General features: G+C 39.4%; 1 protein-coding gene across 2 annotated transcripts in view; it reads left to right on the top strand.

The window, feature by feature from the left end:
- Positions 1–23,108, top strand: part of LOC122562733 (uncharacterized protein KIAA1958) — a 110,481-nt gene that overhangs the window by 792 nt on the left and 86,581 nt on the right. For both annotated transcript variants that reach the window (XM_043715867.1, XM_043715859.1), the window contains exon 2: positions 19,846–21,023. In XM_043715867.1, coding sequence (XP_043571802.1) covers positions 19,880–21,023 — 1,144 coding nt within the window. In that variant the 5' untranslated portion in view covers positions 19,846–19,879. The remainder of the gene's footprint in view (positions 1–19,845; positions 21,024–23,108) is intronic.

Here is a 23,108-nt window from a genome sequence, read left to right as displayed (position 1 = left end):
TAGGTAGCTATACAATAGGAGGAGCAGAGAGACACTAATAGACAATATAATAACTGGGCCGTCTCTATATAATCACACTCTATATTTTTATTTTTTATGATAAGGTAAATGGCTGCAATGATGGCTGCAATGTAAAAGAATGATGGCTGCAATGTTTGACTGGAATTAATCTGAATGCTGTAAATACCACGGGTTGATCACCACTTTGGTCAGTATGCAACTGATGTTGGAATGTAGGAATGCAAATTACTACATTTTAAAAATTTGATTGTAGAAGGTTTCTGATCTATGAAAAATAAACGAAGAGAGAATTCTGATTAATTCAATTCTGAAATGAATTTGTGCCTTTGTGTGTTGTGCATAAGAAATTGATTGGTCTCATCTTTTTTTTTCAAAAAATCTCAATTCTGTGTTGCAAGATTAAAAAAAACTTTTCAAATGCCTGCTGTTTTTTCCTCTCCCAGTGGTTATCTGTAGAATTCATTGAACTTTGCCTATTCATTTCCAGTAACCACCCAAATGCTGTTTGATGTCCGCCACATTTTGTCCAAGCCCTTTGCAGGATCAGAATCCTCAATAAAACTGACAAAGAGCATAATCTTTAATTGTTAATTGATAGTGCTGATTGATTGCCGAACCATGAATAGTTGTGGTCTTCCTTCAAGTATAATGCAAGTACGCTTTTTTAACAAAAGTACCCAGAGTGAACAATCTACGTGAAAGCATACATTAAGTTGTATGATACAACACAAGCTACAAATTTGTTGAGTTATTATGCACCCTCCTGAAACATTAATGATTAATGATGTAGTTCAGTAATATTATGATGGCCTCTATTTTTGTGTCAAAGTCTGATAACAGATAGGAAATCTGTTGATATGTATCTCTTTACAGTTTGATTGGACTGTAAATTGTTATTTAGAGTCATAGAGATGTACAGCATGGAAACAGACCCTTCGGTCAAACCCGACCAGATATCCCAACCCAATCTAGTCCCACCTGCCAGCACCTGGCCCATATCCCTCCAAACCCTTCCTATTAATATATCCATCCAAATGCCTCTTAAATGTTGCAATTGTACCAGCCTCCACCATTTCCTCTGGCAGCTCATTCCATGCACGTACCACCCTCTGCGTGAAAAAGTTGCCCCTTAAGTCCCTTTTACCCTAAACCTATGCCCTCTAGTTCTGGAATCCCCAACCGCAGGGAAAAGACTTAGTCTATTCATCCTATCCATGCCCCTCGTAATTTTGTAAGGTCACCCCTCAGCCTCCGACGCTCCAAGGAAAACAGCCCCAGCCTGTTCAGCCTCTCCCCATAGCTCAAGTCCTCCAACCCTGGCTTGCTGCCTTTTAATATAGCTTCATTGCCTATGAGTTTGATTGCCAGTGGTATGTCTTTCCATTTGGCTGGCAGTATTATGCTGTTAATTATGAGAATTGTTGGAAGGTTCAGTCTGTCTTTTAGACAGTTCAAAATCAGGGGTTTTCAAAAGCAAACCAAGTCAGTGACACAGTAGCAACTTGTAAAAACTGTATTAAATGGCTTACACGAGGATTTCAGCAGTGGAATTTTTATAATTTGCAAATCCTTGGTTGTTAGGTTATGATCAGATGTTTCTACAAAGTGAGAGAGTAATTTTAAAAAAAAAACTAGTCCACTGTCTGGCAAATATTATTTTGAATGTGTCTGCATTTTAAACCAACTTTTCTGATGGCCAATACCAATGATAACATTTAGCTTAGTCTGGCCAAATTTGTCAGATGCTTGTGTTTAATTTATTTGTCACTTTAGCTAAGGAGGTGTTGCACTGTGTACATAGGGCAGGTATTAATCTTGAATGTGTATTACTTCAAATTGAATTGAGATGCTGAACAAAGCTGAGTTCTGTGTTTGTATGATCTCAAAAACAGACTGCATGTTTTGTTTTAATGCATTTTATGACAATCAGCTGCTAATTGCCACCCAATCCATTTTCAATGTGAACATTGCAATGGTTTACGTCAAATATACAGCCACAGGTACCATCTCAAAATGAGTGATTGTATTGAGTGTCAGTGAGCTAATTGAATGTGGTAGGAGAAAGGCTAAGTCCCATCCTGTTATGGAAAATGGCCAAGAGTAAATCTGGCTGGCGTCTCCCTCTCTGCAACTGTGGTTTTCAGACCACGTACAGCCCTAAATGAGATAAGCTCATAACATGCATGCAGGCTGGAGCCTCAGATTTGCAGTTCAACTATATATTTGATAATGGCTGGGTTTCATCTTCCACCCTCCACAAGCTTAAGGACATCTAAAACTTCCATATGCTGATCTTAACTTGCACAAAGTTTTTTTTGCTTACTGACATGTATTGGCTCCTAGTTCAGCAATGCCATCATTTTAAAACTCTTATCCTTTGTGTCCTTCCAGGCCTCACCTCTTTCTCTTAGTCTCTGCAACAGCAAGTAAACTCTCCAAGAACTCTGCTGTTCCAATTTTGAATTCTTGTATATTTCCTGACTTTATGTCCACTGTTGATGACTATCAGTCTAAATCCTAAGTTCTGGAGATCCCTTTCTATGAAACGCCCCTTTGTAACTTAGCTGTTTGACCAAGCTGTCAATCACTTGTCCGAATATGTCCCTGTGTGTCTTGGTGTTAGATCTTGTCAAAACTAATGCTTGTGTGAAGTGCCAGGGCATGTTTTACTACATTTAAAGGGTGCTATATAAATACAAATCATTGATAAACTTAGTGATCCATGAGGCAGTCCTGGCTGACAATTTTTAATCATAAGATCTGGCACAGAGTCATTTCGGGACTTACAAGGACAGGTGATAGCTTGGTCGAAGAGCTTACTTGTAAGGGGCCTTTAACAGAAAGGGAACTATAGAAGTGAGAACCTAGATTGATGGTCATCAATAGTGTCGGCTCCTGTGTGTTTGGGAGGAATCAAAATATTGAGTACGGTATAGCATTCTCATTGAAGAATTCAAGCTAGAAATGACTTAATCGTTTATGCCATTAATACCATCCAACAACCACCACACCCTCCACCTCCACTTCATTGCATTATAACAGCTGTCTGCTGACTTAGTTTGTACAGAGTGACAAATTAGCTATAATTTTAATACATCTTCAATTATAGCTATGTTGCTATTGGAAATGAAAAATTCTAAGTAAATTCACTCTGTTTGATGGCTGTTGTTCCATGAAGAATCTGAATCCGAATCTTATGTGTCCTTTGCAGTTGATACCTTGAATAGTAAAAACATAATTTGCATGGACCAATTGGACCATGTTCATTGGTAAATATATCTTGAGGAATCTTGCTTACTTTATCAGCTCTCTTAAGTAAGCATAGTTTTTGCAATAGCACAATGTAAAATTTTGCTCATCATGAAAACAAATCTGCTTATTTTATCACTCAAATGTTTGTTGTCTCTTGCGTTACTCATGCTGTCCTGTGCTCATGCGCAGAGTTTTCGGTTTCCACAGCTCTGAGATCATTCATCTTCCAAATATTCCACACTATTCCTTGCTCACCAATTGTACTGATACCTGGAACCAAGATTTGAAACTTTAAAGTGACTTTGCGCACCTGAGAAAATCTATAGTGTAGAAAGAAACCATTGTGACCATGTCACATGCTGCTTTTGTTTAAGGTTGTACTGGTGAAAAGAAACTGATTAAAAAGATGTTTCCTAATTTCCAAAACATCCACAACAGGTAGAAGACTGCAAAACAGATCTGTATGTGGGATTCTTTCATGTCTTGAGTCCTGCTTTTCGAAATCAGAAGCTGCATTTTTATTCAAGTGCCGTTGAACATCAGAGGGCAATGATGCTCTTGTTGGCGATGGTCATTCGCACTTGTGTGACTTGACATGCCATTTGTCAGCATAAACCTAGATATTGTACAGGTCTTGCTGTGTATGCTTCAGTATCTGAGGTGTTGTTTGGTGTTGAGCATTGTGCAGTCATGAGCAAACATATGATGGAAGGATGTTCTTTGAAGCAGTTGAAGGTAGTTGGGTCTTGGACACTTCCCTCAGGAATTCTTATAGAGATATCATAGGGCTGAGATGTTTGACCTTCAACAACTATAATCGTTCTCCTTTGTGCTAGGTTTGACTCCAATCAGTGGAGGGATTTCCCTGATTTCATTGACTTTTTTAATGCCACACTCACTCAAATGCAGCCTTGATGTTAAGGGCAGTCATTCTCATCTCATCTGTGGAGTGCAGCTTATTTTTGTCCAGGTTTGAAACAAGACTATAATCACGTCACAAGGCAAGTGGCCCTATCAGAAACCAAACTGAATGTTAGTGAGTAGGTTATTCCTTTGCACTTGCTGCTTGATAATGGTGTCAACAATCCCTTCCATTGCTTTAAGGGAGAGTAGTCTGAGATGACGGTAGTTGGCCAGGATGGATTTATCCTACTGTTGGTGTGCAGAACGTTCTTGGAGCATTGTTCTACGTTGTCAGGTAAAACTTCAGTTCAGAAGAAGAATTATATTGGACACATTACTATCTTTATTTAAGATCTCCAGTATTCACAGTATTCTATTTTTATTTGTCTCTTTCGATGCCATTTATGTTGTGAGGCACACAAGACACTTCATTGGAACCTTATCCAATGATCTCTGCAAGAAGATATTAGGATGGGCAGCCAAAGATTTGTCATTGAGTTAGTTTCAAAGGAGCAATCTAAAGGTGCATAAATCCCCAGGGCCTGAAAGATGTATCCCTCACTGTTATGGGAGGCAATGGTTGAGATTGCAGAAATCTCTGGCTACAGTGAACTAACATATAACTGGAGGATAGTGAATGTGGTTCTTTTGTTTAGAAAGGGCAGCAGGGATAGGCCAGGTAACTACAGAGCAGTTAGTATGTGTTCATGACCGGGAAATTATTGGAAAAAAATTTGAAGGATGGGATTAATCGACACTTGGAAAGTCAGGGATTGATCAGTGATAATCTGTAATGATTGTTCGAGGGAGATCCTATCTGACTAATTGAATAGAATAGAATCCGTACACTGTGGAAGCAGGCCAGTCAGCCAATCGAGTGCACACCGACGCTCCGAAGAGCATCCCAACCCAGACTCGCCCCCTAACCTATCCATGTAACCCTGCATTTCCTGTGGCTAATCCACCTAACCTGCACATTCCTGGACACTATGGGCAATTTAGGTAGGCAATTCATCTAACCTGCACATTTTTATACTGTGGAAGGCAACCCATGTAGATATATGGAGAACATGCAACTCCAGACAGCAAATTGCCTGAAGGTGGAATTAAACCCGGGTTTCTGTCACTGTGAGGCTGTAGTGCTAACCACTGGGCCATCCGGCTGCCTCAGTTGAATTGATTTTTTTTTTAAAAAAAGGCTAAATATGTTGTTGAGGCTCGGTATAGACTTCAGTAAGAACGCATCCCACATAAGCTGGTTCAAAAGATAAGAGCCTATGGAATCCAAGATCATTTGGCAAACTGGATCCAAAGTTGGCATGTAAATAGGAGGCACTGGGTCAACGTGGAGGGTTGTTCTTATGATTAGAAGTCTGTGACCAGTGTCACAGGAATTGGTGTTGGGACTGTTGCTGTTTGTTATATACGCGAATGACTTGGATGTAAATAGAGGCAGCATAGTGGCTCACTGGTTAGCACTGCTGCCTCATAGCACCAGGGTCCCAGGTTTGATTCCACCCTTGGGCAACTGTCTGTGTGGAGTTTGCACATTCTCTCTGTGTCTGCGTGGGTTTCCTCCCACAGTCCAAAGATATGTGGGCCAGGTGAATTGGCCATGCTAAATTGCCCATAGTGTTAGGTGCATTAGTCAGAGGGAAATGGGTCTGGGTGGGTTACTGTTCGGAGGGTCGGTGTGGACTGGTTGGGCTGAAGGACCTGTTTCCACACTGTAGGGATTTTAATCTAAAAAAGGTATAATCCGTAGATTTTCACATGATATGAAAATTTGTGATGTTATTGATAGTGAGGAGGATGTTCTCAGGCTGCTGGGCAGAGCAGGTGATAAGTGTGAGGTAGTACACTTTGGGAGTTCTAATAAGGGAAGGATATACACAATGCATGTCCCTAGGGAGTATTGAGGAACTAAGGGACCTAGGTGTACAAGTCCATAGATCCCTGCAAGGTGACAGCAGAGGCAGATAAGGTGAAGAAGGCTTATGGGATGCTTGCCTTCATTAGCCAGAATATAGGAAGATGACGGTCTCGGTACAACTTTATAAAACATTGGTTAGGCCACAGGTGAAATACTCTGTGCAGTTCTGGTCACCATACCTTTGGAAGAATCTGATTGCATCCTCTCCAGTGCAGAGGAGATTCAACACAATATTGTATGTGATGAAAAGTCTTAGTTATGCAGAGAGACTGAATGAATGGCTTTGGTTTGTTTTCCTTGGAGTAGAGGAGAATCTGACTGAGATATACAAAATTATGAAAGGTATAGACAGAGTAGATTATGAGAAGCTTTTCCCCATTGCAGTGTCTAAGACCAGAGGATAGAAGTTTAAGGTGAGGGGAAAGCGGTTTAGAGGAGATCTAAGACAAACCATTTTCACCCATAGGATGGTAGATATGGAACATGCTGCCTGAGAGGGTGGTGGATGAATGCTTAAAATGTCAGAGCATAGTCACCTATGGACCAAGTGCATTAGTGTGATTTGATTGTTTTTGGCTGGCATAGACACGTGATTGTTGTCACAAGTCAGGAGTTTCAGTCTGGGAAATAAGGAACATTCCACTGCAGTTGCATCAATGTCCTGCTGCTATTATCAAATAACAACATTTTAACATTAGCTCTTCTCAGGAAAGCAGAAAATGTTGCCTTGATGAATAACTTGCTTTCATGAACCGTAGATTATTACTAATCTGTCTCAGTTACAAATCACACTTGAGAATTTTATTGATGCCAACATCATCCAAGACCTGTCGCACCCTGGTAATGATCTCCTACAACCTGTTCCATCAGACAGAAGGTAGAGAAGCCCTAACACGTGCACCAGAGGGTTCAGGAACACCTTCTTCCCAGCCATGAGGAGACTGGTGAATGGACTCTCTAGCCTCAAATAATGCTGATCTTGCTAATGTTGATCTTGTCTAGTGCACACCCTGTGCAATGGAACCTGCATGCCTCTTTCTAAACCTTTTTGATCAGTACATCCTTGCTTACTATGAACAGTTTGTACTGTTCGTAAACAAAGCTTTTCATTGTACCTTGGTACACACAACAATAAATCAATCAATGGTAAGGGTCATTTCAGACCAGAAAGGGCCTTCTGCAAGAGAAACACTTGCTTTCTAAACTTTAATACATGATGTATAATTTCTTCCTGTTGGACTCCACTGATCAAGGACTGTTATTACTTTGAGATTGTTACAAACATGTTCAATCTGCACAAAGCCATCGTTTTTATATGCTTTTCATCAACATCACTACTCCGAACTGCCCTTGAGGCGCTCTCTACATAACCACAAAAGCTCTGTCGACTCACTGTTGTCTCTTTTTATATGTACACACACACAGTATATAAAAGGAATGTCTGGCAGTGAGTTTAAACAGCAATTTGATAGTGCTGTTTGTATCATTATAAAACTGGGCTGTGCTGGGCGGTTAATGGCTTTGTCCAACCTGTTCAATTGAATTACTGTTTTGTAATACATTGTCAACCATTTATTATTCTTGTGCAGAATAACTGGCTTTATTAACTGCTATGGTAGAGGCAAGTAGATTAAATCTGCAGGACCTAATGCAATGTGTGCAGCATAAATGTTTGGATAAAGTTAACATTCTATTCTCGTGACGTTTCTGAAGTGCTGCTGTTTGTAAATTCAAGCTATACTATATCTTTGTGCTAAAGTATGTTACAAGCTAGTTAGAAAGCTTCAGTGAAACTGAGCTAACTTTAAACTTGACCAGACCAGAATGTGGAATGTTTATCATTCCCCATTTTAAACGGAATTAAATCAAGTGATGCATTTCTGTAGACCTATAAGTGCAGTGTTCCATGAGATGTAATGGCTAATTATACCCTTGCAGTTTTGAACGTCCCTGGTGCCACCTTGAGCTTAAAAAAATCATCTGTGAATTATGAAGTGCTAATTAAATCACTTGCAACCTTTTTTTACACTATTATAACAGCACCATTAGCAGGTTTATAAACTGCTCATTTCCTGCCTGGATCATGGTGAGCAGTATCATGAGGAAGCTAAGTGGAGGGATGTAGTGCTTGATTGCAGAGTAACCTGAACCAAGGCATGATACACAACCATGCAAAACAGTATGTACCAAGTAGTTTAAATTGTATCTGGTATCTATGCAGTTTCAACTGCTGATAACTCAATACTACTTCCACCTGCCAGTTACCAGACACCTGGCATATGACATCTTGTCTCATTACGTTCCTAAACGTTGAAAGAAACGCAGCGCTGGTGAGGAGTTGTGCAACACCAATGAATAGTGGCTGTCACTTTTATGATAAACAGTTCATTTTCTGAAACATCAGATTGAAGATCTAGTTGGTGTTTTGTTGAAGGCAGGAGTTTAAGGTTGGTATCTTTTCAAATGAATGTCTCTGCACAGCCAAACATGTGGATTGTACAGAAAATTTTACTATCGAGCAATATTAATTTTATTTATGCATTAAATATAAACATTGGCAACTGTGTCTTAGTTCATCAGGCACTAAAGTTATGCAGTCATTAATTTTCCTGTTCAATTTTGTCATTGAAGTGTTTTTCATTTTTGGGGAAGGCGGGAGATGAGAGCTAAACATGAAATTTGGGGACTTTATTTGTCTTTTGGTTTTAGAAAATAGGACAAGTCAAAACAACTTCTTTCGACTCAAGGTTTTAAAAGAAGTGATAGTTGAGACATTGGTTGAAATATCCCAGGGTTCACTGGATTCCAGAAGGTTGTAAAACTGTCAACCTGATACTTCTGTTAGGGAAGGGAGGGAGTTAGACAGCAGGAAGCTAAGCCAGTTAGCCTAGCATCTGTTGGGCAAATGCTCAAGTCTGTTACTAAAGAAAAAATATCATTAGAAATGTTCAGCACAATCAATGTCGTTTTCTGATGGGGAAATCCATGTTTGACAAATTTGCTAGCATTCTTGGAAAATATAATAAGCATAGTTGATAAAGAGGAACTGGTAGATATCATGTATTTGAATTTCCAGAAAGGGTTCATTAAGGTACCATATAAAATGTTATTGCACAAGGTGGAGCTCACAGTACTAGGGTCATGTGTGAGCATGGATTGAAGATTAATAACAATAACAAAGAATTGGGATTAATGGGTATTTTTCGGGTTGGAAAGACGAACTTATTGGAGTGCCGCAACGATCAGTCCTAGGACCTCAATTATTTAGAAAAAATATTTATGACTTGGAGGAGGGGAAAGAGTTCAATAAATCAAAATTTGTTGCTGATATAAAAATAGATGGGAGAATGTGTTGCAATGATGCCATAGTAAATCTGCAAAGGGAGGTAGGTTGAATGAATGGGCAAACTCCTGGGCAGATGGAGTTGAATGTAACAATGGGTGGTGCACTTTGGTAGGAAGAATCAAAAAGCAGATTATTGTTAAAATAGTAGGGACTCCATTTAAGTAATAAAAGGGACTTTTTTTTAAGTGCAGCAAAGAGGGATTGAGAGTGTTCTTGGAATGAAACACAAAAAATTATCACACCGATGCAGCAAGTAATTAGACAGCAAATGAAAATTTGGCCTCCATTGCCAAGGAATTGATGTTTAAAAATGGGAAATTTTAGTTACAACTTTACCAAGTATTGATAAGCTCTTATCTTGAACTAGGTCCAGTTTATACCTTATGTTTTAAGAAAGAGTTTTTTTTTTAATATTCATTCATGGGATGAGGATGTCGCTGGCTAGGTCAGCATTTATTGTACATCACGAATTGCCCAGAGGTTAAACATCAACCACTTTGCTGTGAATCTGGAGTCGTATGTAGGCCAGCCTAGGTAAGGACGGCAGTTTCCTCCCTAAAGGACATTAGTGACCCAGGAGGGTTTTTTTCCAACAATCGACAATGGAGTCATGGTCATCTTTAGATTCTTAATTCCAAATTTGTATTGAATTCAAATTCCACCATCTGCCATGGCGGGATTTGAACCTGAGACCCTAGAACATTACTGGGGTTTCTGAATTAATAGTCTAGTGATAATACCACAAGGCCATCATCACCTCATAACGTACTTGCATAATGTACTTGCATTGGAGGCAGCTCAGAAAAGTTCATTTCGCTGATTCCTGCGATGAAAGTGTTTACTTATCAAGAACAGGGTTGGCCTTTATTCTTTAGCATTTAGAAGAGGAAGGGTGATCTTATTGAAACCTCCATAATTCTTAAAGGCCTTGACAAGATAGATGTTAAGTTGTTTCCACTAGTCGGGCTATCTCTATGGGACATAGTTACAGAATAAGGGGGCACTGAATTTAAAATTGGGATGCAAAGGAATTTATTCTCTGAAATGTCTCATGAATATCTATCCTAAACACTATGAAGGCTAGATCACTAAGTATTTGAGAAGATAAATTTTTGAAATATTAGGGAATTGCAAGCTCTGCTAAACTGGCACAAAAAAAAATTGAGGCCTGGGCAGATCAGCTGTGATTGTATTGAATGGCAGGTGCACCTGGGGCTGAATAGCTGCTATTCCTATTTCTGATATTCCTGTATAGAAGAATAAATGTGTAGTTCTACAGCTGGTCAGAGGATGAATACATTAGGGAACATCATCAGTGCACAGTGAGTTTTATTGCAACAAGTACTGAATGTCTTATGATAGTGTGTTTATTACTTATAAATTGCAATTACATTGTGGCTGGCTGTTGTACAGATACAGAAATGGTGGTGTTCTGGTAATTCATATAGTAATACAGATACTCAGTTTATGCTTGAAGGCATTGGTTCAAATCCTCCTCTGGCAGTTGGTGGAATTTAAAATCACTTAATAAATCTGGATTGTAAAGGTGGGAACTGCTGTTGGTTGTTGTAAAACCCCAACTCGCTCACTAACGCACTTTACAGAGGGTTATTGCACAACCGTACTGGATCTGACCTGGTGTGTAACTCCAGATCCACACCAATGTGAGGAACTCTTAATTGCCCACTGAAATGGACTAGCCAGTAACTTCCGGGCATTTAGGGTTGGTAACAAATGTTGACTGAATAAAGGATTAAAAAAATCAGTTTCCAGTAATGTCACGAGATCAATACTTCTGCTCCTTTTGAAGATTATCAAAATTCTGACTTAGTCTCAAAGCTGATGAATCCTGCAGCGGTTGATGATTTACACATGAATGAAAGTATTCATCTCATTAAGCTGCTGATGAGTTTGCATTTTCTGGTGTGCATGCATGGATAATTTTCAAATGGAGTTATATTATTTATGGTAGAAGTGTGGATATGTGAAAACCTGTTGGGGTGTGTTTGTGTGTTTCTGTTTGCCAAAAGCAATTTGCATTGAAAAGATATTCTCAAGTTGGTGTTGGTGTGAATGAAAATGTGCGTGACACTCACTTTACGCAATCCTGACTTGGTTTACTGTGATACCACTGCTGAAATTGGAAACAGCATACGTGGAGTATCTGATCTTGCCATTGATGACACCATAAATTGTGCTGTACCATCACCTCATCAAATCCTGAGAGCTGTTGCTTGATGTGTTTATGTATTCCCGAAAGTGAATAAGTGTTCATATCCAACTCTCGTGAGGTGTTATAAGTAAGTTTTAGCTTCGATTAGTGACCATACTCCCTCAGAATCAAAAGCTGAAGGTTCAGATCCAACATCAGCACTAACCTGACTTACTCAAGTACAGGACTGTTATAAAATTGTCAATTTTCAAATGAAAGTTTCTTTCCACTTCTTACATGGGCAGGGAAAATTCTCTGGCGTTATTTTCAAGTGACAGTAGTGCTCAAAACTTTTCCCTCAGCAAATACCAGCGACATGTAAACTGGCTCATTTGTCAGTTGAACAGAACACATTTCCCAGACTTACCTTTGGGTCTGATTTGGTCAGTGTAGTCTGTATAGCTCCAAATGACAAAACTCTCTTCAGATAAAAAACGTCGAAAAAATGCTGAGCTCCAGTTAAACCTTGACGACATTTGACATTATGATACTTGAAGAACTAACATTGAGTGTGTACAGGTGAGATAGAAATTCTAGGAGAAAGTGAGGACTGCAGATGCTGGAGACCAGAGTTGAGAGTGTGGTGCTGGAAATTCTGTCTGTGTAGAATTTATCCTGGGTCTTTCACAGCCTTAGTACATTTCAAAGCCAATTAAATACTTTATAAATGTAGCTGTTTTAATAATATAGGCAACCAATTTGTACACAGCAAACTCTAATAACAGCACTGAGATTTACTTTTAGTGATGTTGGTTGAGAGATGATATTGAGAGGAAACCAGGGAAAATTCTGTGCTTTCAAAATATTGCCATGGGTTCTTCTATGTCCACCGTATAAAATTTACAAGGCCTCTCTGAAAGCTGGTGCCTGGGACATAACCTAGATTTCATGTTTACATTTGTGATGTGTGGTTTGAACACTCAATCTTCTGTTTCAAGATGTAAGTGCTACTAACTGTGCTTTGGCTGATGAAATGTCGGTATAACTGAAAGCATTGAGGAGGCCTGAAGACGAACCAAGTAGATGTTTTGGGATATTGTTACAACTGACTTGCAAGACCAGAATAATTGAAAGGGGGTTGTCCTTGAGATCCAGCAGATTTTTTTAAAATCAAAATTGGCAGCGTAAAATTTCATGTGACCTCAAGCACACACCATTTCAGCATGGCATTTTTAGTTTGCATACTTCAATGGCAATTCACTTTTATTTGGTACTTGGCATCTAATAAGAATGTGATTAAAATTTTGTTTTTAATGCTAGCTGGAGTATATTTTACCCAAATCTACAGTTAGATTTGTTGCTGAATGAATAAATACAAACAGTAAGCAGTTTACGATGTTCTATGGCTAAACAGTGGTCTGAGTTGATTGCAACAAGTTGCTGGGATAGAAAAAGTAAACATCACGGGGTGGAGCCTGTTCCACCATTCATTCAGGTCATGATTAATTTTACTCTAATTCCACACACCTTCCTTTGCCCTTTTATCTCTTAATGTCCTCACTTAACAAATTTCTGTTAATGACTGGCTTAGCATCAACCTTCTTCTACTATTCTAAAATGTAGGAAATGGGTGTGGGAATAGGCCATTTGTCCCAAGGAACCTGATCCGCTGTTTAACTGGATCTTGGCTGATCTTCTACCTCTGTTATTTCAAAATCTATCAACCTCTGTCTTGACACGCTTAATGACTGAGCCTCCATAGCACTGTAGGGTACAGAAACCCAGTACTCTGGTTCTTTTCCCACCCACCCATCCCCCCCACACTCAAGAACCTGTTCAAGTAGAAATAGGTTCTTCCCCATCTTTCCCAGGTCCCTTTTGATGTCTTTTGGAAATTGAAAGATTAAGAGGAGATTTGATTGAAGTTTCTGAGAATTTAACCCTTTGTAACCTTGTGATGTAACCCTTGTAATCCAGCCCTCAATGAGGTAAATGTACACTGCATTCCACTTTGGTAATAACTGCAATAATTCCGACAATAATCCTCAAATAGTGGACTTTGTGAAACAATGGATTGAAATAAGTTTTATAACAGTTCACCTTGAAGTTTTACAACTTTACTATTTTCTGGGTAAACATTTGATTTGGGATATAGTTCAAGTTTCACGCCAACTTTGTCTATGCTGTATTTAAAACAAAACATAAACTGTAATAACTTTAATACTGACCCATCCTGCGGCCAGTGATCACATCACCTCATTTTGGAAGATCTCGGCTTTTATAACTGCTCCTGTAGTATGATATATATGAATAAAACCAGAATATTTGGTCTTTAATAGGGTTTGCAGATTGTGTTAGTGCAACTGTTTCTTCCAGTGAGCTGTAGAATTATTTAGTGTTGCAACTGTACTGGATTTGAGTTCTTTATATTGTGAATACATACTTAAAATAAAAAACTGCAGAAATCCAAGATTTGAATGTTTGATCATTTCATGTTCATTTTCATTATCACCTAGTTGTTGCACAACATCTCCACTAGATTCTGCTGGCTAATTGTTGTCAGATCTATCTCATACCTTGCTTATGCTTGTCACTCGTAAAGCTTCAGGACTTACTCTGGAGTGCTTTACTTCTCCAATTGGTGTCTGGGTAGATAGCATTTCTCCATATCTTTTTACAATTTTACAACGTGCTCTCATGCTTCTAAGCAATGCCTGTGGTCGCACATGTTTACCTGTTTGCTCAAGGGTTTTGGTTACTCGAGTTGGATTTTGATAAATTTATGACTAATCTGTTCAGGCACTTTATGCTTGTGTTGAGATTGCTATAAATATCCAACCAAAGATAATCAGTTGGGAGTTCCTCAGCTGTGGCATTTTACTCACTCATTGAGGATATATTCCTACAGAAGCCGAAATTTGAAACAACTTCTTTGCACAGAATTGTATCGACATCTGAAATGTACTACGAGCTATAGCTGAAATGTGATATAAGGAGGATTGTTTAATCTGCTGAAAATTACTGGGAGTCTTCCCTGGGGGAGAGGTAGGAAGGTTCAGAAATGTCATGCTTTGAGCAGGGCCAGTATATTCTGTAATCATATCAGCTACATGCTTGTTTGGAGTGGACTGAAGCACTCAAATAGATTTTAAGGTTTGCTTGTTCCCTATGCTGGGAGCAAATTGTTCAAATGTTTCTTTTTAAGAAAAGAATTGTTGTCCCTGTAGTTGAGACGTAATTGTGAACTGTGCTGAATACTTTTTCAATGAGAAGGATATGTATTGTTGAGACTTTACATCGACTCATATGTTGTTGCTTTTAAATACTGGGCCTGATTAAAACACCTCACATAACTTTATTTGACCTCAGGCTGCGACATTGTAGATGCATGTTTTTAGAATGATTAGGGGTAGCCATTGTCAGCAAAGCCATATTTAAAACTCAACGAGATTACTGCCAGATTTCTATTCCAATCCACTTCTGAGTGAAACAGAAAAAAGGACACTGCCCTGTAATCCCTCTGCTGCTGAGTTGATTAAACTCTGGAACCTGTTCAAAGTTTCAAAAAAAGTGTTGCTGCAATGCCAGAATGATGTGGATGGAACGCTGGCTGAATTTTAACTTGACAAACTGCTCTAGTGGTTAGGATCGTGCCACAAGTTAGCCTCACCATTGAGTAATACTCAAAAGTTTCAATGTTGCCTGTCAAAAGCAGGAAGTTAACAGCAATGGTAAGTGCCTGCATTTTTCTATTTGTCCTTTCAATGTGAAGGATCCTTGTGCTTTGTGTCAGTTTTTCTAAGTGTGTCCCTCGGGTGAACTGGTGGCCATCGGCCCCTGGTAGAGTTTGTTAAAATGTAAACGTGGACTTTGACTTAGTATTGTAGTTTGTTTGTGACAGTATTTGACTGCATATTGATTGGAAGGAATAGTGAGATTAGAGGTTGATTGTTTTGAAGAGAAATGAAAATCTTTCATTGTGTTATGGAGATTGTCAGTGTTGTAAGGGAGGTGGGGTTGGGGAATTCAGTCTTCTTCAAATCTTGTTCTTTTACGACCTATCTCTATGATCTCCTGTGGCCCTGGAATTCATGAGGTCTCTGCACACCTCCAGTTACCATCACTTGAGATTTGAATTGTTCAACCATTTACCACTGTGTCTTCAGTTGATCAGGCTTGAACTTTGGACTATCTTCTCTAAAAACTCAGTTCTTTGACCAAGATTTCAATCATGCGTCTAAAATGTGACCCATTGTCAGATTGTTTTAATGATGGCTGCTGTTGTTAAGCACCTTACGATGTTCTGTTGGCAATTTTTATGAGAAATTGACCAGACATTGAGAACATACCCTTTACCCTTGCTCATCCTATTTCAACTGTTACATCGTGTACTGTCAGGTTCCTCCAAGATGGAACAACTTGCAGTTACATTTGCTTCAAGTCCAGTGGCTGTTTTAAACTCTGGACCACTTGTCAGGAGAATTTCCTTGGCACACTTGGCTGAATTTTTAGTTGAACACCGATGAAATAGATGAAATGCAGCAGTGCAGCAAAGCATCCTTCATCTCTTTACAATGAAAATCTTTGCAGTGCTGTTTTAGCTTAATTTCTCTTTTTAAGGCCCTGTTTGTTTAAGCTTTTAGTCACTTGTCTCTCATCTTCTGTGTCTTGTGTCCCATATTGTTTCATAATGCTGCTAAGAAGCAATTTGGGACATACAGTATGCAATAGGCCAAGGATTCCCAGACTCACCAGGGTCCCATTTCAAGCTTAAAAGATTGTTGTGACCTCCAAGTCGGTAAAAGTGATGGTTGGGGTCAGGAGTCAAGGGTGTCGACCTGGAAAGGCCTGGACAGACCTGTAGATATTTTTAAACAATCTGTTGAGAAATCTTTGGATGCACTTCTGGAGCATGTGGGACTTGAACCCAAGCCTTTTGGTGCAGACCTTTATGTTGACTGAGGTGAAGGTAGAGAACAGAAAATGAAGATAAGATCTCCTGGTTTTTTTAAAAGCAAGGTCTCCCCTTTTTATTGATGCAGCAGTCAGGCCTTGAGGTTCAGTTGTTTAAGGTATGCCCACAGTTTGAAAATGTGGTGGGATTTGAAATTACATCGCAACTGTTCACTCAGTTGGAACTCCATGGCAATCATTGCTGCCTCTGGCCTCATGACCATGGAAAAACAATTGGGGTTGTAATTTACACTTTTGAAAGATGGACTATCAGCACTATATACAAGCAAGATGCTGATGTCAAGTCCAAACCCCATCAAGCATGGGCCTGTAACAGGAATGTTATAAAGTGATACCCTAGACTTGTAATCCCTTGGATATAGAAGATTAAGAAGATTAATTGCTGTTATTTAAATAAGTTGGAGATTTGATCTGAAGAAGAATTCCAGAAGAAGAGGTCATAATGTTAAAATTTGAGCTCAGTCAATGAGATAGTATCAGAATCTATGACTCGAAGTCTAGATTGCTCCCTCAACAAGCTGTTATGGCTGGGAGTCTATTGAAAATTGCAAAACTGAATGGATATATTTTTGCTGAGCAATGGTATTCAGAAATGTGAAATCAAGGGATATAGATGGAGTTAGGATACAAACCAGCTGTGAACTAACTGGATGGTGATACAAGTAGAACAGCTTCCTCCCAATTCCACAATGTTGGCTTTTGTTGAAAAGAGTTAATTCTCCAATAGTAACATCGATAATGGAAAAGGATTTAATTTCTTTTGCTGTTCAATCTTGAGATGTGGGTATCACTGGCTGGGCCAGTATTTATTACTCATTACTTCTTGAGAAGATGATGGTGAGCAGCCTTCTAGAAGCATTGCAATCTATTCTTTTTTATAGATTCCTACAGTGTGGAAACAGGTCCTTTGGCCCAACCAGTCCACATTGACCTTCCGAAGAGTAACCCACCCAGACCTATTTCGCTCTGACTAATGCACCTAACACTACGGGCAATTTAGCACGGCCAGTTCACCTGACCTGCACAATCTTTGGATTGTGGGAGGAAACCGGAGCACCCGGAGGAAACCCACACAGACACTGGGAGATTTGTGTAAACCTCACCCAGACAATCGCCCAAGGCTGGAATCAAACCTGGGACCTCAGTGCTCACCGCTGAGCCGCCATGCCGCCCGAAAAACGAGAGGAAAAAAAAAGCCAGTGCTGTTATGAAGGAAGTTCCAGGATTTTAACCTAATGGCAGTGAAGGAACAGAGATATATTTCTGGGTCTGGATGATGAGTGGCTTGGAAGGCTACTTGCAGTTCTTTACGTTCCAGTGTATTTGCTGCCCGTGACCTTCTCAATGGTCATGGAAGTGAACATTTAAATTAATCATTTTATAATGTTTGTGTCGAGGATTATAACCCGTCAAGCAACATTCATTTTATTGGGTATTCTTGCACTGCTGCAGGATGTGAAGGAAATTAAAGATTAATGCATTCTTTATTCCCATGTATTTCCATAATTCACTGCTGTTATTGTAAGAAATATGCTCGCTGTGAGTTTGGTAAGTGATGAAAGCTTTGTATAAAAATTCCAAAGGCAACTTAAATGTCTGGTTTCTATTTAAGTTAAATATTCAATCTCTCATAAGTTGGACACTGAAATATCTGTGCAAACATCCAATAGTATTATGAAGCTCAACCTCAGCTTCAAGAATGACTCCTGATCTTTGGCACTTTGCTGTCTTCTAGCTTCAACCTTGAGTTCAAGAATTAAACTGTAATCTGTGCTCCAATTTTGTTTCATTCTCATTGTGTTTCAATTTTAATCTTGTTTTTCTCTTGCCTTTGTTTTCATATGGCAGCTGTTCATTATTTTGCTATTCACACCTCGTCTAGCCATCAGAGTTATTCCATTATCGTTCCATTTATCTTTGCAGCATCAACTAATTTTTATTTAATGTATCTCCATCACAGACCTTCCCTTTTCTGTTCCTTCTCCCTACTCGTTTATTTGGCATCCTTTCTGATCCATATTTTTGATTTCGTGAAAGGGTATCAACTTGAAAACAATTGTTTCTCGCTCCACAAATGTTGATGGACCATAAATAATCTAATTTTATTTACAGTCTATTTGCATTTGACATGTAGCAATTCTTAAGCATCATCATGCAGCATAAGTGCAGCTCACTGTCTCTCAGTTTGTCAGTTAATGGAAGAATGCACAGCACAAAAGAAAACCATGTGTGGCTTTTGGAGAAGGATTTAGTGACAGACTTTGCATTCAACTGTCTTTGTTTGCTTGAGAAAACTCCGTTTTGATGTGCAGCAATGGACGGGAATAAATTGGTTAAAAGGCAGGTACACAAACCAAGAGACTCTCAGAATTAATTGAGAGTAACTTGAATTTATTTATCCTCAGTATTTATGTACTCATTTTGGAACTGTCCATCTTAATTGCGTTAAACCTATGGTAGAAAAGTATGTTATAGGATTGACCCTCTGTTACTGGATACAGTTACCACACTTGTCAGTGTTTTATACTGAATGGAGATTAGCCTTAAAGCATTAATGAGTGTAACTTACTAATCACATGGGTTTTTTGATTCCACAAGATCTGTTTGGGCGTTCATTGTTGAATGTGTAAAAGTTTTGCATTTGTATGAGCTTGTTCTACAGATCAAAATGCCCCAAGTGCCTGTTAAATTTTGTTTTCAAAAGATTGCAGGTTTTTTGCTTTATTAAAAAAAATATTGTTCTGGGAGGCCTTTTGAAAAGGATGGTAGATCTGCAACAGGAAGCCTAATACTAAAGGGAGTTTATCTTGTTTTGTGACCAGCAGACTGGAATCTCAAACATAATCAGCTAAAATGGTGTCCCATGACCATTGTTGCCTCCTGACTGACTGGAGAGAGCTGTGGAGCTCAATGGAAACAGCTTTGGGTCAGATCCACGTATGATCCTGAGTGGACAAAAAAATTGAAAAGTTTTATTTTCGTATATTGAATCTAATTATGGAATACATGCATGGGTCACAGCAATATTAGTGAAATAATTTTGTAAGCAGCGTGATATTTTTTAGTCTGGGTTTGAGATGGTAGCTCAAATCTGTCTCGGTCTGTCTAATCTGCATTATTGACAATTAAGTAATCAGCTAATAAATCAAGACTTATTTTGACATGAGCCCTTCACTGGTTTAATGCAATAAGTTTGTTTACATTTTATTATTAAGCATGCGAGTACAGCAGCACACACTCATGTTTTGTGTTTCTCTTTTTTAGGACCCTAACTATTGAAGAATAAGAGCCCAACAAAATGGAAGACTGTCTTCACACGTCTTCAGAAAATCTGTCCAAACTGGTCAGCTGGGCTCACAGTCATGGAACTATCTGCAGCCTCATTCCAAATCTGAAGCACTTATTGACTGAAGGGGCCCATGGAAACCTCACTGCAATGTGGGGTTGTGGTGCTGGTCACGCTTACCACTGGCCATTGGCTGTTACTTGCAGGGCAGGTTCCCAGGACAGAGTGTGCTTCCAGGACAGTAGAAGCTTTAATTCTGAGAGCCCCAGCATAATTGCAATGTCATCAGAATCTCAGCAAAACCCAGCAGAGAAATACCTTAATAGACCCTCAAAAGGAAAGGCCGAGTGTCCCAGGACGAGGGATTCCTGCGACTTCTCGTACAGCGAACATTCTGAGGTTGACGAGAATGTGGAAGAGTATGATGATGAAGGTGATTTATTTCATATGGCATGTGAGTCTTCAGTGACAGATGAGGATAGTGACTATGATTCTCAGTTGCGGAACAATTCACTGAAAAGGCGGGAAGCTGGTCCTTCGCTTTTGCCAGACTCACCAAACCACCTTGCTAATGAGAACAGTAATGAAGTGATTGTTAAAAAAATCAAGCAGGAGGGTCCTGAAGACTATTACATTGTGACAAATGCAGAAATCTCTATAGACAACGATAGTTCGTCTGTTGCATTGAAGTCTGGGTCAAAGTCTGGTCCTGCTGCTTATTTGGGTCCTACCAAATCCTCAGCCCTCCTTCCTGCTGGTCACGTGCCAGAAAAGATTGACTCGCAGGGTATTTCTGTCATTCCACCTGCTTCTAATCGGGTTGCTGGTACAAAGTCAGGACGGAGTTGCACAACTTCACAGAAGAAGCTAAACGGAGGTCAAGGAGCTGGGCAGAAATTAGTTCTTCAGATGCCGGTCAGCACATCAGGAGGAAACCAGCAGATCAATATCCCACTCTCAGCCCTCCAGCTTCCTGGCCAAGAAGAGCAGAACGCTTCTGAAGACACAGGGGCACAGATGGTGAAGACTGGAGCTTCCAGTGAGGTCTCCTTGTCTCCATCTGTCAGCGCTGAACCTGAAGTTAGCTCCAGCCAGCAACAATCGAGTGTGCCCCAATCTCTGGTCAAAGATGCCAGTGCCCAATCATCAGCAACAGGTAAGAAGGTCTTCAAACTCAAGATTTTATAACACTGTTCGTGCTTTGGTCCTACAACACATGAGATCCTGCAACTGAAGTTTTCCAATCATAGAATTTTCAAGTGTGTTGATTTCACATTTACTGGCAGTAAATGATGTTAAAGTGGAGACCAGACTGAATTTCCTTCTCAAGCCCAGCCAAAGGATTGATCCCCTGGGTCGTTCAGTATTTACTGTAACAGCAAAACTGATCAAATTCTTGTATGTTGATGAATGATTTTGAAACCCTTCAGAATTGTTATTTGAAGTTATTAATGGTGAAATGGTGAAGATAATTTTTTTTTTAATCTTCAACCAATCTTTTGGACTGACAAAGTGGAGAAGGATTCAGGATGAAAATGGTAAATTTTGGCTTATTCCAGTGAGTACTGTTCCATAAGTGAGGTTTTTATAATGAATACTGCAGTGAATTCTTGCTTTCATTCTCGCATAAGTCAATCATCTTCACAATTATCTTTGACAAGATATTTTCTCAATTTGTTGAGATTGGAGGGAAAGTTTTGCCTGTGTTTTTTGAAAAAGGACCAATTTTTAATTTAAAAAAAAAATTGCCATGTATCTCATAAGAAATTTTGAAGGGATAGTGCTGTGTCGATCAGTTGTTTTGAACTCTTCTGTGATTTTCTTTTGAAGTGGGAGAACTGGCCATGGTTGTAACCATGTTATTGCTCTGAAGAGGAAGGCTTTTGCACTGTATGCATCTCCTCTTGATGTCATGCTGAACATTGGCATCATCTGTGGGACATTCAAGCCTTGCCTCAACATCTTTGGGTGGTTGACCACATATAAGGATGCTCAAGGCCAGGGAAAGTGGATTTGAGAGGGAGTATTTAGTTACAAATGAATGCAGTGTACTGGAGATTTTCCACGCACATTTGAAATGTGTTCTCTTTGTCTATCCTGTTAAATATCTTTGTAATTTTTACTTCCTTCATAAGGCCATCCCTTTGTCTTTTTTCTGGTGAAGTGACTTAGAGCATGTTTAGTCCTCATTGATATTTGTACCACCTCCATTTTGGTACTAATCTTCTAATTTTATTTTATGCTATCCCTGGTTTTTCTGAAATCTTCTGGTGATCTGTAGACTAGAACTATGCATAGCAATCCTAAGTGTAGACCAAGCAAGGTTATTTGCGAGTTTAGCACAACTTTTTAGAATAACATATTATGAGGCAACTGCCTTGGCCAAAGTACCTTCACTAATTTGTGACAGCATTATTGCAACAAGATTGTACTGAAGGTTGAGGCTACAGGAACTAAACTCTAGTTAACTGTCACATCTGATACATAAGTGGTCTTTATGCAAAATACCTTCTAACTATAGAGAGCAGGGGCAAACTGCAGGGGTTTTACCAAAATAACAGCCACAAACCTGGAGGAGTAATTTGCATACAACTTCAAATCTGAATTTTTGGCTAGTGTCTAAAGTTGCATTGAGACCAGTGATGTTAGGACAGGTTTTAGATTGCATTTCCCCAGATAGATCAGCAAAACGTATTGCACCTGTTGAGTTAACAGTATTAAACATTGTTTGTTATTATAGTTGCAACTTCCTAACTTGAAGAGAAGTTGAATTTATATTCAGTAGACATATCATAGAGATGTACAGCATGGAAACAGTCCCTTCAGTCGAACTCATCCATGCTGACCAGATATCCTAACCTAATCTAGTCCCATTTGTCAACACTTGGCCCATATCCCTCTAAATCCTTCCTACTCCATAAATGTATTTTGTTTATTTAGATTGGGACTACGATGTTGTGGCCATCACGGAAACGTGGATAGATGTGGGACAGGAATGGCTGTTGGAGGTTCCTGGTTGCAGGTGTTTCAGTAAGATTAGGGAGGGTGGGAAAAAAGGAGGGGGGGTGGCATTGCTAATTAGAAATGGTATAACGGCTGCAGAAAGGAAGTTTGAGGGGGATCTGCCTCTGGAGGTAGTATGGGCTGAAGTCAGAAATAGGAAAGGTGCAGTCACCTTGTTGGGTGTTTACTATAGCCCCCCCAATAGCAGCAGAGATGTGGAGAAACAGATGGGGAAACA

This window comes from Chiloscyllium plagiosum, chromosome 2 (assembly GCF_004010195.1).
Source record: "Chiloscyllium plagiosum isolate BGI_BamShark_2017 chromosome 2, ASM401019v2, whole genome shotgun sequence".
In the NCBI taxonomy this organism is placed as follows: Eukaryota; Metazoa; Chordata; class Chondrichthyes; order Orectolobiformes; family Hemiscylliidae; genus Chiloscyllium; species Chiloscyllium plagiosum.
This window is presented reverse-complemented; position numbering and strand designations above follow the sequence as displayed.